General features: G+C 35.8%; 1 protein-coding gene across 1 annotated transcript in view; it reads left to right on the top strand.

Annotated features, from left to right (window-relative positions):
* The window catches only part of LOC144436440 (putative ferric-chelate reductase 1), a 276780-nt gene that overhangs the window by 37159 nt on the left and 218471 nt on the right, over window positions 1-21150 (top strand). The window contains exons 3-5 of the mRNA XM_078125238.1: window positions 4682-4836; window positions 16197-16300; window positions 19887-19992. Coding sequence (XP_077981364.1) covers window positions 4682-4836; window positions 16197-16300; window positions 19887-19992 — 365 coding nt within the window. The remainder of the gene's footprint in view (window positions 1-4681; window positions 4837-16196; window positions 16301-19886; window positions 19993-21150) is intronic.

The raw sequence follows: 21150 nt of genomic DNA, 5'->3' as shown, positions 1-21150 counted from the left end.
TGATTACTTGTCAGTGAGTTATCACAAGTTCTCCACTTCCAAACATACAGTCAGTCATATGCAAAATAGGGTCCCAGGCACCCACAGTCATATCTTTGACCACATAATGTTACTTCAACCAATGCCTGGCAATTGGTAGGCCTGCTTTCCACATGGCCCATACATGTACATGTATGCTGACTTTTTCAACACCGTGTAACCATTTCTAACTTATGGTGGTTGGTGATGCCTTGATACTTTATACAACGTTACATTAAATCTTGCTAACAGATGTATACAATGTAGTTACAATGTGTAAAACTTCAATATGTACGTCACTTAATGACGACTGCGATTTCTGTACATCAAAAGATATGGCAGCTGCTTGTCAAATCACAGGGAATTCAGGCTCACAAAGCAAACAAACAAATAAAAGAATAAATACTGACAAACATCAACAATAGAGTAACCACAAATCAGTATCAACAATAATGAATGTTCCACAGTATCAAGAATAAGTATATGTTTTCCTATATGCAGATTAGTCACAATTCCAAATCCCGACCCCCAAAGGGTTGAGACTGATCCCTATCAAATGCAAGTAGTATATTTTTTATATCCCCAAAAAATGCCATAGTTTGAGTTCCGATCAGTCAAAAATCCACCTCACTACGAAGAAACATGCTTCGACCTTACATTATTTACTGTGCAATTGACATCAAAATCAACAGAAAGGTTGTAATTCTGATGATTTCTGAGTTGTGTCTGTTGTTTTGAACATTCTCGTTAGATGATTAAATTTTCTAGGCAACTCTATTTGAATAGCTAATTTAAATTTTCAAGTAACGCCTGCATGGCTAACTCCGAAGTCATAGAATGGCCAAAACTCTTTGAGGCTTATTCCAAGTACAAATAACATGCACATTTGTAACACTGATAGGATTTTCTTCTCACCTGACTTTAAAGAACATGGTCATATGAATTACCTTGCTTTTCAGTCAGGGGAATGGCCATTGATTTTAATTTGGCACAAATTTTGATTTGCCACTGGCGAACAACTTTTTATTAGCTCTGCTGTCAGCAAAAGCTGAAAGCGTAGCTTTAGGTATAGGTGGGTATTGAGGTATAGAGTATAGGTGAATCATGGGTGTCTGTCAACTTTTTATATTTTCATCATCTTCTCCGAAAGTGACAGTCAGAATTCTTCGATATTTGGTGTGCATGTTCCCTTGGGGGGAGGCTATTCAGATTTGTTCATGCCAAGTTGATCTGTGCCATTTTCAATTCTTTATGATTTTTTTTCAAAAAATGATATTTTCATCATCTCCTCAAATACTACTCGTCAGATTGCTTTGATATCTGGTGTGTTGATGCGCAGGGGGTAGCTTACTCAGATTTGTTAATTTCAAGTCAGCACATCTTCTTTTCTATTTTTTATGATTTTTTTTGTAATTTAACAAAAAAATTAATATGTTAATGAGCATTGTGACCGACGCCATATTGGAAATCAGTCCACGAGACTTTAAGTAAACTGCCACTTTTCAAAAGACACTATTGACGTCAAACAAGCAATGTAATATGTGCTATAGTCATAATTCTACGCATTGTGTGCCCAAATGACAAGTGTTTGTTCGAAACACGGTTGTAAACTTCAAATCCAAATTTTGCACACCTTCTACATAATCAGCCAGTCCGCAATACCCTCATTTGCATACAATCTATCCTCCAGATAGCGACCGTTACACTTTGAATGGCTGCTCACAGGCCTTATTTTTTTGATATTTTCAAAATGGCAAGAAAATGCAAGTAGTATACTTGCATTTGATATTTTTTTGTAACTTTCACTATAGTCCCCCATTTTAGATACTGAAAACGCCTAAACCTTAACTGACATCTCTTCTTTCGTGCCAGCAAAATAAATTTTGGCATTACATTTAGGAATACCGATTTTCTGAAGAATTCGGGACGCATACTTGAGGCCATGAAATTTCGACCCAGTTTTTCGCTCATACATGTAGTTTCCTCAATAGGGACTGGAAAGTTTACAAATTTCACAAAAAGGTGGATATTTATGTGTTTTAAATAACCATGGCAAGTAAATTTAGTAGGATCGTTGTGTAACGGTACGGGCCGTTCAAGAATTTTCGGTAGAAAAGACTGATTTGACCCGGAAGTTGAAGCTGGCCTCGTTTGACCGGGCGATTTTCCACAGCCAGCAGCAACACAGGAGTTCTTGGTACTCCCTAAAATCACAATTCAGACCCACTATAAAAGTTTGATGTTTTCAGATAACATGTAACTTGTGATTAATTCTATATTGTCGTGCAATTTGGAGTGACAGTGAAATAGAATGAAGACAACTCGCATGCGCAAGGCAAGGCATGACTCAGCCATAAAGATGTGCGGGTGCAGTTAAGAGCAGTACGGTGAATCGACCAAACTTTGTTTATTGTATTGGCCGACAGTTTACATTTAAACACAGATAACTAGTGTTAGTTATCTGTGATGTAAACGACATGAACATGTCTTGCCATTTCCAAAATGCAAATATTTGGCAAGTAAAAATAATTAAAATAATTACAACTTTAATTTGGCTTCAGACTTTGCATTATGTTTTGCGTATCTTTCCCCGTTTTACATGTAAATCCGAAAAGGTTCTCTCTAGTCATGTCAGTGATCATACCCAGGGATCTCCTCACACTGGACGGCACCGGACGCTAGCGTCCGGGACTCAGTCTTGGCGACCACTACTCAAAGTCACCGTCCACCACCTTCAAGTGTCACAATTGGTTACCATTCGACACCCCACACACACTCACTTTAATAATTGTACTTTCATTTTCTGCCCACATGGACGTATTGATTTAAAAGATAATGAAGTATTAAAATGTCTTTGAGAAAGAACAATGTAGACGACCAATAATGACAAATACTCGACTATTCTATTTATAAAGACGAAGTGTGAACTGACAACAGCTGACGCTATACATTGATATCTCGAGTACAGTGAGTACGTGTGAATTACAGGGCATACACGATGCTGCAGACTTTCGACTAGCATTCTTCAGCGTCGTAAAAAAAGTATAACAGCCTCATATACCTTTATAAAGTGTTGACGTTGTGTCCGATCATTAGTTTTCTGTTCAATTTTACTCTGAAAACACTTTTAGTTGGTAGTTTGACATCGTACATAGCACGACGATGAAAACATGTAATTTTCAAAATGGCGGGTGGTGACGTCACAAACTATCGCGAGGTCTCATGTATCACGAGATTTCGTCTAAACGCGATGCGTATGTGTGGATATACGCAACTTTTTAGAGTTTTGAAACTGCAGTCGTCTTTGGATATTTAGTTTGATTGAAACAACTTTAGCTTTTCTGAGAAAACTAATCAAAAACTGTGATTGAAAAAAATCGATGTGCAAAGATTGAGATTAGAGTTATAAATCTGTAGAGAAAGAAAAGTTGGTTTTAACTTTTTCATTAGCAACTTTGATCATACACCATGTACTTTGAGTGTACCATTAATTTATTCATGAATATTAATTATGTAAATTAGTATGAATATTAATTAGTATCCGAGACTACTCTCAAGCTTGGGAGAACCCTGCATACCAGGGCTGCTTTGAGTACGAGCGAGGTGAAGCATATTGAGGTATTTTGTTGAGATTTATAAATATTGTGAAATATCAAGTACAAGGTTTAAATACAATGGAATGATCAAAATAAATTGGCCGAGTCTGCTGACAGGTGCCGGTCACACGACACTCCATAAATTTTAAATATTAGATTATGTTATGTCTACTACAAGTTGAATGTTGTTGACAATTAAGCTTATGGACAGTGTTTTTGGTAAATTTGTTAGAAAATTGAAATTCCAATTGCCTCAAAATTATTTTAGATCCCTAGTTTATTTCATTCATTATTAAAATTTTCCAGGGTTAAAGCTGTAAGACACTGGAATTATTTGTAGCCAACCTCAAAAATCCTTTGTGTGTGTGTGTGTGTGTGTGCACGTGTGTGTGTGTGTGCGCATTTCCCAGTCATTGTATTTTTCTGAAATTTTGTGTAATTTTCATAACAGTAAATTTTTTTATAAAATGGTGACTATGGTATAAAAATAGTTTACCAACTTTCTGTGTAAAATGTGTTTTAAACCACTAACCACTTTATTACATCGCTACCAAAATAAAAACTAAAAAGAACAGCGGATCTATTCTGACTGATAGGTCGCTTGTTTTTTGCCATTTGACTTTTTCTTTTCCATATGCAACAGTGGTGAATGGGTAGCGCAAGCATAGCTTACCTATAACACTTACACAGGGAAAAATTTTCCGCAGTCATGCATGCATTCCTGCCACAGTCCTGCAGCAGGAATGCTGCTGGATTCTGGCATCCAAAAAGAGTCAGTCCTGCTGCAGGACTGAAAATTCAGGACTGCATGTCTGTCTAAAATTCAAAACTGCATGCATGACTGAAATTCAGGACTGCGCGCATGTCTGAAATTCAGGACTGCATGCATGTCTAAAATTCAGAACTGCATGCCTGTCTGAAATTCAGGACTGCGCACATGTCTGAAATTCAGGACTGCTGCTGGACTGAAATTCAGGACTGTCATTAATGTCATTAATCTTTCAATTTGTCATAAAAATCATTACTTAATTAGCGTTATTTTTTTTACTCTATTTTTAATTATACAGTGACAATACAAGGAAGTAATGGTGCTACTTTTCGTGGGTTTATACTTCAAGCAAGGCGTGCTGATTGGGCAATGGACCAAAATGAACCAATTGGAACATTTCAAAATGTACCAAGTGTAGACAATGCAAAGTTGTTAACATGTGAAAATACAGATGTAAGTTGCAAGATCTTTTAAATCTCTGTGTGATTACCTCTGAAAAGTGCATTTTGGGTAAAAAAACATGATTCTTGTCATGAGAGAATGCTTCCCATCTCAGTCTAAAATGAAAGGTTATTGTTAATGTTATTGATGTCATGAAATTATTAAATCTTTCATGGGTACTTTACACCTATCTGTCAATAGCACAAAGATTACCCTTTGTTGAGGTTGCTTGGAAACACTTTCTGTTCAACTATGATACTTATCTGTTGGCAAAATACTGATGGGTAATCCCACATTAATTCCTCCAATCCATGCCAAGAAATTTTTGGCATTGTCCCCTACACCAAACTCGGTTCCTCACTTGGATGCTTTAGCTTCCCGCATAGTGGCAGTTAGCACGTGTCTTTATGTGGTTAATGAATAATTTGCCAAATTAATTATTTTGGTAGTTAGGCTATATCGCAGTTAAGAATACATACTTCAATTTCAATATAATTTAGTACATACATTAGCCATGAGAAAGTGCACTTGTCCTATAAAGTTTGCTGATTTCGCTTAAGGTTGTTGTATAGGCTATTTTTCATCCAATTCTTTATTGTAGAAATATTGTTGCAACTTTGTTAAAAATAAAGATATTGACTCCAAATTTTCTGAGTTTGTCCCTTTAATATTCATCATAACATTAAAAACATTAAAGTAGAGTTTGTTTAAATTATGATGAAATTTGACACCTGTGTATATTATTATATCATATTTTTCATATTTTCCACTCTGTAATAGGCAATTTTGATTTTTTAAAAATTTTTTTTGTTACAGTTGTCATCATAAATACTGTGATGTCAAAATCTGTATAGACAAAATTTTGAAATTTTGATCCAAAATGCTTCAAATTAATTGTCAAAAAGGCAATTTTCGTTTTATGTGTACCCCATTTTCAACAAAGCAGTGCCGAGTGTCTGTTTCACTAACATAAAAACCCTCTTACCAGTTTCTCGTTTTTCATCTCAATTATCAAATAAAACAAACCCGAATTCCCTAGCATATATAATAAGCTAGAACGAGTAAAATGAAGAAACGTTCAAAATGGTCAAAAAAGCAAACAAATCCCATTTTTTGACAACTTCTCAACCAGTTCGCAGTACTTGTAAAGACAATACTTGCGAACGCGTTAGTGATTCTGTCTCTTTGAACCCTCTAGAATGAATGAAAATCGTAATATGGCTCGAAAACATGTCAACACTCTGGTATATGGACGCTTACATTGCTAATATGTAGCGTTTCGGTAATGCGATCAACTGTGTCAAGGCTAGGGGGACATCAACAAACTCATGCATATTGCGCATGCGTATCTTTGGTTTCAATACTTCAATACGCTCGCTCAGTTACTTTCTACAGCGTGTTATGAAAACTATTAGCTGCCGTTGGACAACCCTCGAAGACTCACTACCATATTTGGCATACACTACCACGATGCCGAAAACGAAAATAGGTAAAAGACGTTCCAAACTTCGTTACGAGGCCTCGGCTGAGAATGGAGGGACAGTGTTTCCATGTGATCATATCTAGTCCTGCTTGCAGACGTAACTTGTACGTGCGGGTGTAGATTATGAACATGACCTTGGAGGACAATTGTCAGACTAGAGTTCCGAATTACTCCCTCTGAAACTACGCACTGGACTACAGCAGATCTGATGTATTTTACGCATTTTCAGTAAAAATTACATAGAAAATTTTTTGTCTGCAGACAGCCATACGCATTCCATTAGCCCAAGAAGACAGAGCCAGTTTGCCGACAGTAGTGTAAGCTCACACGTGGCGTGCGAACGGCGCGGTACATGGAAACATGAGGTCTACGATGCAAATCGTTGTTCCTGAAATTGACTGTTCAATAGTCCATGACGACTCAAATTTACAATGTGAGCAAAATTAAAATGATTCAATGTTTCAATATAGGTCCTCAGTTTAATTGATGTGTGTTACGTATCATTCCTTGGGAAAATCATGATTTCCATCCGCAGATTGCTATAAATAAACACAGTTGCTTTGGATTTGTTTGTTGTTGTGTCTTTGATTACTTGATGTGTCGCCCATGTCGGCAGGCAATCTGAAAATGTTTTTTTTTTTATACAGGAAAGCGACTCTTAAAATGTATCTAAGCCGTTCATAAAATGTTCAATATTTGTTGGCACTATCAGACAATAGTCTAGTCATGACATCGACTAACATCGTAGAGACATACTGGGATTATAATACTGCTACGGAGACCAAACTTGGCTCGATCAGTATTCACCGTACCGCATGCATTTGTTTTGAAATACTTTGTTTGTGGTTGTGTAGATGTGAACTCGTACTCGCACTTGTGACACGGTGATGTTATATTTGCCTTAGTCTAGAAACGAATACGACGTGAATAGTAATACATGTAGTTTAGTTAAGATTGACTGCTTTCAGAGATGACACCATGGGTTTTGGAAATAGAACAAGTTTAATCAATCATAAAACAGCCTTCACCGAATTTTGAAATACAAAACGTGGAAGGAAAATTGTAGGAAAATCATTTGACCTGAGATCGTGTGTACATAATACATTGACGCCGTACTTCTGAAATATGCTAAGCTCGGAGTGTTGGCGATACTTCTGCAGTCACCTGATTCTGTCAGAAGCACATGCTCACGATGACAAAAAATTGTCATCCATCAAACGTTTTTTTTTTCTTCTTTAAATTTATAACAATTGACAAAAATGCCAACACTCAACGTTTTACAGTCAGGCATTTAAAATACTAAAAATCTTCACGGCAGGCGCTCACACTCCCTGTGTGTGTTACTCGGGAATTTGTCATAGAGGGCGCATCAGATTCCCCAGCAAAATGTCAATTACTCTTAGTTGGTCAAAGTTTGTGGCTGTGTTACTGCTTATTGACGGTATGCCCTTTGCTAGTTCCGACTCCAATGTCTTAATAAATATGTATGAGTGGATTTACATAGTTTTATTGATAAATTCACCTGACGTCCTAGCCCACACAAACACCTTAAAGAGTTAGTGAATAATTTGTATAATTAATTATTTTCGGTAATTAGGCTATGTTTTGAGAGTGCATACATTTTTTGTACTTCAATTACAGTACATACGTTAACATAACAAAGTGCATATGTCCTATAAAGTTTGTTGATGTACCTTACAGTGTTAATGAATAATTTGCATAATTAATTGTTTTTGGTAATTAGGCTGTATGTTAAGAATCCTAAGACTGCATACTTCAATTTCAATATAATTTAGTACATATGTTAACCATAACAAAGCAAATGCATGTATGTCCTGTAAAGTCTGCTGACAGTGTTAATGAATAATTTTCATAATTAATGATTTTCGGTAATTAGGCTGTATCTTAATAATGTAAGCTTCAAATTTCATATAATATGGTACATATATCAACTATAATAATATGCACCTGTCCTATGAAGTTTGTTGATACAACTTTTACCTTAATCAAGTTAATGAGTAATTTGAATAATGAACGATATTCAGTAATTAAGCAGTATTATGTACTCTTTAAATTCCATATGATTAGTATATACATTAACCTAAGAAAGTGCACTTGTCCAAAAAACAGCCTGTTACCATCGTTTTTTAGTGTTTAATAAAATATTTGCATAATCAGTGATTTACAGAAAATTCCTTGGCAGAATATAGAAACATGCAATGATCTGAATGCTATGATTTCTATGTGGAACTCACTTTATACCAGCGTTCTTGATAAGCATGCTCCCATCATGAAAATTAAATGTCGACCCAAATCCAACCCATGGATAACTACAGAAATTAAAAGAAAAATGCAACTTCGAGACTGGTTTAGGAAGATGCACCACCGCACTGGCCTTCATGTCTACTGGATGGAATTTGTCAAATTCCGCAATATAATCAAACATGACATCACCACTGCTAAGACACAATTCTATGAAGACGTCATTACTGAAAACCTACACAATGCTAGCAAAGTCTGGAAAAGGATTAATGATCTATTAAATCCTCGTTGCACTACTCTCCCAGCTCACGACGACCCGTTACCTCTTGCCAATAACTTCAACCAGTACTTTGCCAATGTAGGTACACGCATTCAAGAAGAAATAAACACTGTTGAACCTTTACTAGATCACATCAAAATGCCACAGACTAGTTTTCAACTTTCTAAGGTCACAGAACAACAAGTAACCTCTGCCTTATCGGCATTGCCATCCAATAAGTCTTCATCACCGAATGATATTAACTGTAAGTTAATCAAACTGTCAATTCCAGCTATTGTTCCTTCATTGACATGTATATTTAACAAGTCTATTTCTCAGGGTATTGTACCAACTGATTGGAAAAAAGCTACAATTATTCCAATTTATAAAAAGGGCAAGCGTGATAAACAAGATGTTTCCAATTACCGCCCTATTTCTCTACTCCCCACTCTCTCAAAAGTTCTTGAACGTTTAGTCTGCAATCAACTTATTAGTTACTTAGATTCAAATAATATCCTCCATCCAACTTTTTCTGGTTTCCGTCCAAAACATTCGACAGCTACATTATTACAGCGTATGTGTGATGATATACTTGATAACATGTTCAATAGGAAAATTTCATCTCTTCTTATGTTAGACCTTTCAAAGGCGTTTGATTCAGTCAATCACACTATCCTTCTCAGTAAACTTCAACGTTACAACTTTCATCCATCTGCAGTTCAGTGGTTCAGAAGTTACCTATCAGGTAGAACTCAAAGTGTAAAAGTTGGCAACATATCTTCAAATTGTATTCAGGTCAAAACTGGAGTACCTCAAGGCAGTGTCTGTGGACCTTTATTATTTGCACTATATATTAATGACCTTCCTACTTGGCTTCACTCAAACACTCCAATTTATGGTTTTGCAGATGACATCAATATTCTGAAAAACAGTACCATTGCCGATATTGATGTACTTCACAATGACTTAAAATACGAAATTAATCGTTTAACTACATGGTTCCATGCAAATACTTTGAAACCAAATATCTCTAAATATCAGTATATGTTCTTCGGTACACGTCAACAACTAAAGAAAATACCAAATCACATTAATTCTCTGTCCTTTCAAGATATTACTATCAAAGCTACTAAGTCTGCTACCTGCTTAGGCTTGAAACTGGACCCTGAACTCAGTTGGTCAAACCATGTGTCTTATCTCCGTAGGGCATGTGGTTTCCGTCTAACAAGACTGGCACGTGTTAGGCGTTGTATACCGGAAAAAGTCAGAAAGAATGTAATAGCTGCTACTGTCTTCTCCCTTTTAGACTACTGTGACACAGTCTTTTCTAATTGTAATCTCACTTTGAAAAGTAGTCTTCAAGGTATCATAAATTTTGCTGTACGAATTCAATGTGGCCTTAAAAAATCAGACCATGTAACACTTGCCAGAAATTCTCTAAATTGGCCAACTATTCAGGAAAGACACGATCAACACTTCAAAAATATTGTCAGTAAATGTATAAGCAAAAAAGTACCACTCTATTTATCTGATCTTGTCACCAAAAACTCAACAATACACCAATACAATACTCGGACCAAATACCACATTCCAAAGGCACACAGTCGTTCTTTCAAATACCGCTCATGTATTTCCGCAAATACGACTACTTAGTAAACACTTAGTTTTTAATGTCTTAAACCGTTTTTAACTTCATAATTCTAGCATCTCTCGTGTTTTACTTTTTATAACTTTTATTTTATCTTTGTACTCTGCCCTGTAAATTTTGTTACTCTCCCATATTTTTAAATTATGTGTCTTTGTATTTTAACGTATGTTTTGTATTTTTATATTCAATGCATGAAAATCCATTTATGGATGCATTGACCTAGAGTAATAAATCAAATCAAATCAAATGGGCTGCTCACGGGCCTTATTTTTGGGTATTTTCAACTCGCTGTAACTTTCACTAGAGTCCACCATTTTAGATACCGTAAACGCCTAAACCTCAACTGACATCTCTTCTTTCGTACCAGCAACACAAATTTTGGGAATTACATTTAGGAATACCGATTGTCCGACGAATTCGGGATGGATACTTGAGGCCCTGAAACTTCGACCCGGTTTTTCGCTCATTAGTAGTTTCCTTAATACGGACAAATTTCACAAAAAGGTGGATTTTTATGTGTTTTAAATAACTATGGCAAGTAAATTTAGTAGGATCGTTGTGTAACGCTCCGTTCAAGAATTTTCGGTAGAAAACGACTGATTTAACCAGAAGCTGAAGCTGACCTCGTTTGACCGGGCGATTTTCCACAGCAAGTAGCAATATGGAACGTTTTTGATACTCACTAAAATCACACTTCAGACCCACTATAAAAGTGTGATGTTTTCAGATAACATGTAACTTGTGATTAATTCTATATTGTCGTGCAATTTGGAGTGACAGTGAACCAGAATGAAGACAACTCGTGTAAGGAAGGCATGCCTAGGCATGCGGTTGAAGTTATGCAAGAGCAGTCTCACTGCTGACTGTGAATCAACCAGACTTTGTTTATTGGCCGAAAGTTTACATGTAAAGTTAAACGACATGAACGTGTCTTGCCATTTCCAAAATGCAAATATTTGGCAGGTAAAAATAATTAAAATAATTACAACTTTAATTTGGCTTCAGACTTTGCATTATGTTTTTCGTATCTTTCCCTGTTTTACATGTAATTTTAAATCCGAAAACGTTCTCTCAGGTTATGTCAGTGGTTAGCCCTGCTTACATACGACAGGCGGTGCACGAGTCTATATTGCTGACTTGACTCTAAACAAATAGTAGGGACAATTGTCAGAATCGAGTCCCGGATTACTCCGTATGCAAGCACGACTAGTCAGTGCTAGTGATCATACCGGGACTGCTTTGAGTACGAGCAACGTGAGGCATGTTGAGGTATTTTGTTGAGAATTATAAATATTGCGAAATCTCAAGTACAAGGTTTAAATACAATGGAATGATGAAAAAAAAGTTGGCCGAGTCTGCTGACAGACGCCGGTCACAGGAAACTCCGTCAATTAAAATATCATGTCAGACGTTGTATGTATTAATCGCCATCTTAGTTTCCGTACGGCGACAATATTCCAAGTACCTGGATGCACGAGGGACTAACCCGGAAGCAAGTCGTTGTCAGCCATATGTTACAGTGGTAACATCGTCCGAGAAATCGCTGCGTTAAGAGTGTCATTATTCACAGAATTGTTGTTTTCGAGTGAAAACCCGTCTTGAATTGTATAACTCTAACAAATGAAGACATGTCAAGTTATATTTTGAAAGTTGTATCGCTAGTTTGAGACGATTTTCTCACGTACTATCGAGGCTTACTTGGACTTGGACCTTAACTCCAGTTCAGTGGGAAGTTTAGCCAGTCCGATAATTAGTCCCCGCAGGACGAAGTCCGGGACGGGGACGTATGGATTGGGTTCCGTCCGTCCGTCCATCCGTATGTCCGTCCGCAGCCGTTTATTGGAGATGCCTGGACCGATTTTTTTCAAACTTGGTACAGGGGCAACATACTATGGCATACATATGCACGTCAATTTGTTTTATGATACGATCCAATATGGCCGCCTAGCAACCATTTTGTTTGCGAATTTTCCCTGTCCAAAGCCATAACTCAGACATGCTTGAACAGATCTCATTCAAAGTTGGCATTAGGACAGTGTTCTATGACATACATGTGTATATCCATTTTCATTGTGATACGATCCAATATGGCTGCCTGCCAGCCATTTTGTTTGTGAATTTTCCATGTCCAAAGCCATAACTCAGACATGCTTAAACAGATCTCATTCAAAGTTGGTATTAGGACAGTGTTCTATGACATACATGTGCATATCTATTTTCGTTGTGATACGATCGAATATGGCTGCCTGGCAGCCATTTTGTTTGCGAATTCTCATGTCCAAAGCCATAACTCAGACATGCTTGAACAGATCTCATTCAAAGTTGGTATTAGGACAGTGTTCTATGACATACATGTGCATATCCATTTTCGTCGTAATACGATCCAATATGGCTGCCTGGCAGCCATTTTGTTTGTGAATTTTCCATGTCCAAAGCCATAACTCAGACTCCATTTTCATCATGATATGATCACCCATACCCAACCAATCCTTTATTGTTGGAGGCATATTCCATGTCCAACAAACATATCTAAGTCTGTTTGTTTTAGGTTCACAAATGTTGTTGCGTGATCAGAGTAGTGATAATTCCTTAAAACCCAATTATAGCGGGGCTATGTCATTATCAATGACTTGTTCATTGTTATTGTGATACGATCCAATATGGCCGCCTGGCAGCCATTTTGTTTGCGATTTTTCTGTGTCCAAAGCCATAACTCAGACATGCTTGAACAGATCTCATTCAAAGTTGGTATTAGGACAGTGTTCTATGACATACATGTGCATATCCATTTTCGTCGTGATACGATCCCCCATACCCGACCCATCCTTTATTGTTGTAGGCATGTTCCATGTCCAACAAGCAGACACAACATATCTAAGTCTGTTTGATTTAGGTTCACAAGTGTTGTTGTGTGATCAGAGTAGTGATAATTCCTTAAAACCCAATCATAGCGGGGCTATGTCATTCTCAATGACTTGTTCTTTCTGGTTTAGTTTACAACACTTTTGATCACACAGATTTTGTTGTTGTGATGAAAAGAAATTTAAAAAAAGATCACTTCAACCATTTCGTTGTGTTTTCTTTGTGAAAGGTAATCGAATTTGAATGAGTGTTACCACTGTAACGTATGGCTGAGAATGACTCTCTTCCCGGTTAGTCCCTCGTGCATCCGGGTACTTTGGATTGTCGCCGTACGGAAACTAAGATGGCGATTAATACATTTCTTCCCTATATCTACTACAACTAGTACAAGTTGAATATTGTTGACTTGGTAAATTTGTTAGGAAATTGAAATTCGAATTGCCTTAAAATTATTTTAGATCCCTAGTTTATTTCATTCATCATTAAAATTTTCCAGGGTTAAAGCTGTAAGACACTGGAATTATTTATAGCCAACCTCAATCCTCTATTTTTTCTTTTTCTTGTGTTCATTTCCCAGTCATTTTTTTCTGAGATTTTGTGCAATTTTTCATAACAGTAGATTTTTGTTATAAAATGGTGACTATGGTATAAAAGTACAATACATTACCAACTTTCTGTGTAAAATGTGTTTTATAGTGAGACATCATATGAAACCACTAACCACTTTATTACATCGCTAAAACAAAACTGCATAGTGAAGAGCTGAAGAACTGAACCACTTCTACATGTCACCAAAATAAAAAAATAAAAAATAAAAAAACAAACAGCGGAGCTATTCTGACCGATAGGTCGCTTGTTAGCACAACTGAACTGAGGTTCATTAGTGCTATAGGGATCGCTCGGCGTCTGTGTGTGTGTGTGTGTGTGTGTGTGTGTGTGTGGGTGTGTAAACAACTTAAAGTCAAAAACCGCTGAACCGATTGCTATGATATTTGGTGGGTCCATTACCTTGGGTGTCTAGTTGGGAAATTGTTCAAATCAAAATGATCGTATCACAGGTGTTTGATTTGGGTCAAAAAAATGTGATTTTTGGTCAAAAAAATGAAACTCAGAAACTACAAGGCAGATTGGTGCAAAATTTGGTGGGAACATTGTTAAGGGGGTGTAAAGTAAGACTTGTTCATGACGTGATGATTCCATCAGTGATATGCATATTAGGGCTAAAGATGTGTGGCGGTGTGTGCGTGTTTTATTTGACATGGTGTATGTTGAAACAAGTTTGAAAAATGCTTTTTGGTTCTGCTGTACAGTCTGACTCAGACTATAACTGCTCTAACAAAGATTCGTTCGGAGTTCATTCTAGTTCGAAATACATATGAGTGCTTACCATAGAAAATTGAAAGCCCAGAAAGATAAATTAAACCATAGAGTATCTTGCATATTATAAACGTTTTCTTGTGATGTTTTAGAAGTGTAAGCTGTGCATATGTATACACATAGTAGTACTGCTTGCAGATGGAGTAAGTCTTTCTTTCCTGTCAAGGGTCATGTCAGTAATCAAGATGCCTGCACCGTCTGCATGTATGGCGTGCGGAAGAATGCCATATGTACATGTACATGTAATGTGCATGCCAACTAGGAAAAGATGCACCATAATGAGCATAACTAATGATTTTATAAATGGGGCTACACATGCAGAACGGCTGAATCAAATTCAGTGAAATTTGCCACATCTACAGATCATGCGGATATGGGAGCATTTTCAGTTCATCTCTGGTTGATATATGGTAGGGATTTTGCTCTCAGTCTGTAGTTAGGATATTATTCAAGACAAAATATACATATTTTTTGTAGCATAGCAACTGCGAAATGTTGTTGCATATTGCAAAGATACATGTAACACCAGGGATGGATAGTCAAATAAATAAACATTAAAAAACGTTTTCAAATATACATGACTTTTACATGTACCTAGTAACAAGACCATGCTCATAGCAACAGCCAAATTATAGTATATATTGTAAAGGTAAAACCAAGAATGGGTAGGCAAGTGGATAACTATTTTAAAAAAATGTATACACATGCCTAGCAACAAGATCACACCCATAGCAACAACCAAATGATGGTGTGTATATTGCAAAGATAACAATATGGTTTAATAGACAAGTGAATATACATTCTAAAAATGGACATACAATTGTATATACATTGTATAAAGTTTAACATTGTACCTAGCAACAAGACCATGCTCGTAACAACAGCCAGATGATGGTGTATGTTGCAAAGATAAAAATTGGGATGATTCTGGCAAGTTGATAAACATTCAGAGAGTGAGTGCACATATGTTTAGCAACAAGACCACGCCCATTGCAATAATGAAATTATGATGTATATTGCAAAAATAACAACATAACATGGATGGTGAAGCAAGTACAAATGTTTACAGACTTTCAAAAACTTGACAGAATTGACCCAACAACAAAGGCACTGCCTTGCCAACAGTACAGTAATGGTGTATTTAAATTTTTTTACAAATAAGTCAGAATTTATGGAAACCTCTCGAGTTGAATTTTGTTGAGACCACCCAGTTCACATTTGCATGTTAAAAAAATAACACATATAGTTGTAATGCAGTGCCACTGATGCTATTTTTGTGTAGGCCACCATGTAGAAATAGAATGTATGTGACATAGGCACAGTCATAGTTCCAATCTTGCCCAAAGACTTTAGCCATTATGAAACAAATGGCAGTGAGTAGGCTTGATTCCAAGGAAGCCACTAACTATTTGACCATCATGCATCATGACTGTTTACAATGTATCAATTGTCTAAGACTTTTTTTTCATTGTATTTGGTAGGATTCATTCTGTCATAGTTCTGCATATAGCCCAAGTGGAGAACATTCAGCAATTACAATCCAATGGTTGGCACCAACTCCATCAGCTGGTCATATTGTGTTCAGGTATAATAAACATGTCTTCCTTTTAAATCACTTATTGTCAGCACAAAGAAAATGTGTGTAGTGAGTTAGAGATTGTAGTCCAAAGCCTGCTCCCAAACATGATTCCTAGTGGTGAAAGTGTACAATCTTTTGTCTTTCTGATATCAGGAGTATAGTGCATTAACTTTGAAAGCTGATTGCTGAAGACAGGATAAATGTACAAATACAGGACTGTGTCATTGATAAATGTACAAATACAGGACTACATTTGTATATCATTGAAAAATGTACAAATACAGGACTGTATCATTGATAAATGTACAAATACAGGACTGTATAATTAGTCCCCGCCGGACGAAGTCCGGAACGGGGAATTATGGATTGGGTTCCGTCTGTCCGTGCGTCTGTGTGTCCGTCCGTGTGTCCGTCTGTCCGCAGCTGTTTCTTGGAGATGCCTGGACCGATTTTTTTCAAACTTGGTACAGGGGCAACATACAATGGCATCCATATGCACGTCAATTTGTTTCATGATACGATCCAATATGGCCACCTAGCAGCCATTTTGTTTGCAAATTTTCCCTGTCTAAAGCCATAACTCAGACATGCTTGAACAGATCTCATTCAAGTTGGTACAGTATTAGGAAAGTGTTCTATGACATACATGTGTACATTCATTGTTGTCATGATACGATCCAATATGGCCGCCTAGCAGCCATTTTGTTTGTGAATTTTCCATGTCCAAAGCCATAACTCAGACATGCTTGAACAGATCTCATTCAAAGTTGGTATTAGGACAGTGTTCTATGACATACATGTGCATATCCATTTTCATCGTGATACGATCCAATATGGCTGCCTGGCAGCCATTTTGTTTGTGAATTTTCCATGTCCAAAGCCATAACTCAGACATGCTTGAACAGATCTCATTCAAAGTTGGTATTAGGACAGTGTTCTATGACATACATGTGCATATCCATTTTCTTCATGATATGATCCCCCATAATCGACCCATCCTTTACATGTTCCATGTCCAACAAGCAGACACAACATATCTAAGTCTGTTTGATTTAGGTTCACAAGTGTTGTTGCGTGATCAGAGTAGTGATAATTCCTTAAAACCCAATCATAGCGGGGATTGTGTCATTCTCAGTGACTTGTTGATAAATGTACAAATACAGGACTGTATCATTGATAAATGTACAAATACAGGACTGTATCATTGATAAATGTACAAATACAGGACTGTATCATTGATAAATGTAAAAATACGGGACTGTATCATTGATAAATGTACAAATACAGGACTATCATTGATAAATCTACAAATACAGGACTGTATCATTGATAAATGTACAAATACAGGACTCTATCATTGATAAATGTAAAAATACAGGACTATCATTGATAAATCTACAAATACAGGACTGTATCATTGATAAATGTACAAATACAGGACTGTATCATTGATAAATGTACATGTACAAATACAGGACTGTATCATTGATAAATGTACAAATACAGGACTGTATCATTGATAAATGTACAAATACAGGACTGTATCATTGATAAATGTACAAATACAGGACTGTATCATTGATAAATGTAAAAATACAGGACTGTATCATTGATAAATGTAAAAATACAGGACTGTATCATTGATAAATGTACAAATACAGGACTGTATCATTGATAAATGTACAAATACAGGACTATCATTGATAAATGTACAAATACAGGACTGTATCATTGATAAATGTACAAATACAGGACTGTATCATTGATAAATGTAAAAATACAGGACTGTATCATTGATAAATGTACAAATACAGGACTGTATCATTGATAAATGTACAAATACAGGACTGTATCATTGATAAATGTACAAATACAGGACTGTATCATTGATAAATGTACAAATACAGGACTGTATCATTGATAAATGTACAAATACAGGACTGTATCATTGATAAATGTAAAAATACAGGACTGTATCATTGATAAATGTACAAATACAGGACTGTATCATTGATAAATGTACAAATACAGGACTATATCATTGATAAATGTAAAAATACAGGACTATCATTGATAAATGTACAAATACAGGACTATATCATTGATAAATGCAGAAATACAGGAATGTATCATTGATAAATGTAAAAATACAGGACTGTATCATTGATAAATGTACAAATACAGGACTGTATCATTGATAAATGTACAAATACAGGACTGTATCATTGATAAATGTAAAAATACAGGACTGTATCATTGATAAATGTACAAATACAGGACTATCATTGATAAATCTACAAATACAGGACTGTATCATTGATAAATGTAAAAATACAGGACTATCATTGATAAATGTACAAATACAGGACTATATCATTGATAAATGTACAAATACAGGACTGTATCATTGATAAATGTACAAATACAGGACTATCATTGATAAATGTACAAATACAGGACTATATCATTGATAAATGTACAAATACAGGACGATATCATTGATAAATGTAAAAATACAGGACTGTATCATTGATAAATGCACAAATACAGGACTGTATCATTGATAAATGTACAAATACAGGACTGTATCATTGATAAATGCACAAATACAGGAATGTATCATTGATAAATGTAAAAATACAGGACTGTATCATTGATAAATGTACAAATACAGGACTGTATCATTGATAAATGTAAAAATACAGGACTGTATCATTGATAAATGTACAAATACAGGACTATCATTGATAAATCTACAAATACAGGACTGTATCATTGATAAATGTACAAATACAGGACTGTATCATTGATAAATGTACAAATACAGGACTGTATCATTGATAAATGTACAAATACAGGACTGTATCATTGATAAATGTACAAATACAGGACTGTATCATTGATAAATGTACAAATACAGGACTATCATTGATAAATGTACAAATACAGGACTGTATCATTGATAAATGTACAAATACAGGACTGTATCATTGATAAATGTACAAATACAGGACTATCATTGATAAATGTACAAATACAGGACTGTATCATTGATAAATGTAAAAATACAGGACTGTATCATTGATAAATGTACAAATACAGGACTGTATCATTGATAAATGTACAAATACAGGACTGTATCATTGATAAATGTACAAATACAGGACTGTATCATTGATAAATGTACAAATACAGGACTGTATCATTGATAAATGTACAAATACAGGACTGTATCATTGATAAATGTACAAATACAGGACTGTATCATTGATAAATGTACAAATACAGGACTGTATCATTGATAAATGTAAAAATACAGGACTGTATCATTGATAAATGTAAAAATACAGGACTGTATCATTGATAAATATACAAATACAGGACTGTATCATTTGTTTATCTTTACTAAACTACCATAGATTAAACAAATGTTTTTTTTTTTCAGTTTTCATGTAGCTTAGTTTGGTTAGACATGTCAGAAAGTATTTTCTTGCAGCTGACATGTTGTTTACACGTTTTAGAAACGTGATGTATTCAAAATGCAATATTTTGAGGAGTACCTTGTATAAAGCATATTTTATGTTTTTTTTAGAGCAACAGTTGCCGAGGTGAAAAATACTTTCTGGAATGAGATTTACTCAGATATGGTGGAAGATCCGACTGCACCTACCATAGGACCAACTCCTGCAGTAACACAGGTAATAATAAATTGATGTTTATTGTCTCCGGCATATGTAACAGGTTACAATACCATACACAAAACTAAATTAAATATATAATTCTAATGTTTAACCCCAACAGGCATCGCCTGTTATGTTTGTTCCATCTCTGTGTGTCTGTCATTTCATTTCACGACTTTGACTTGTATAGTGAAATGGCAGCCATATTTGTGGAAAAAAGGTTTGATATATGTGGACACCATTCAAGTGTCTACCCTCACATTATATCAATGATGAGCTTTCTAATGAGACCGTGACCTGTGACCTTGACAGATTTTCAAGGTGAAATAACCAAAAGTTTTCTTTCTACTCAAGAAGTTGAGCACTCAAAAACCTTAAATGTCTATAACCCAAAGGTCAGCTTTCTTTTTGTATCTTGACCTTTGACTTTGACCTCCATATTAAAGGTCAAATAACAAATTGTTCAATGAATAATGAAGTTTTGTATTTACAGAGATCATTCAAATTTGCATAATAAATTTGCCATACAAAACAGCAATTGGAGAGTATGTATTCAATGAAGGCTTGTCATTACAAGTCTTGAAAGCTCTGAAAATAGATTTACACAGTTTGCCAAGAAGTTCATTAAATGAAAAACAAAGTAAATGCTGAAGTTTATGCAGAATTCATATGAAATGTAGATGTATTCATAGGTACCAGATCTGGATCTGGATCTGGGTTAGTAATTGGCACTGCCTCCTTAGGAGTATCACGCCAATGGAGGTTAAAGGTTAAGATATGAATACTACTGATTTAAGTGATCTCTAAGTCTTGTCTTGAATGAATATGTCGAAGGCGATTCAATGACAGAAGCGGGTAGTGCGTTCCAGTCAACAATTGTTCTGGAGAAAAATGAACATTTCAGTTTTTGAATCAATGTGTTTATATCTAGCTGGATGGAGTCATGTACTCTTAGTTGGTGAGAAACGATTGTTAGCTGCAGTGACACACAGTTCACCTTTTCTTATTTTGTATAGCCGCTTTTCAAGCATAGTTGTTACACTGCTATGTCGATTATAGTCATCACAAACGAATCTGGCTGCAGACCGTTGCACTTTCTGCAACTTTGTTATGTTCTTTTGTGTGTATGGTCCCATATTGAAGCAGCATATTCAAGTGTTGGTCGACCGATTGATC

The sequence above is a fragment of the Glandiceps talaboti genome, chromosome 6 (assembly GCF_964340395.1).
Source record: "Glandiceps talaboti chromosome 6, keGlaTala1.1, whole genome shotgun sequence".
In the NCBI taxonomy this organism is placed as follows: Eukaryota; Metazoa; Hemichordata; class Enteropneusta; family Spengelidae; genus Glandiceps; species Glandiceps talaboti.
The sequence above is the reverse complement of the archived record's forward strand: the minus strand, read 5'-3'. Positions and strand labels throughout refer to the sequence as shown.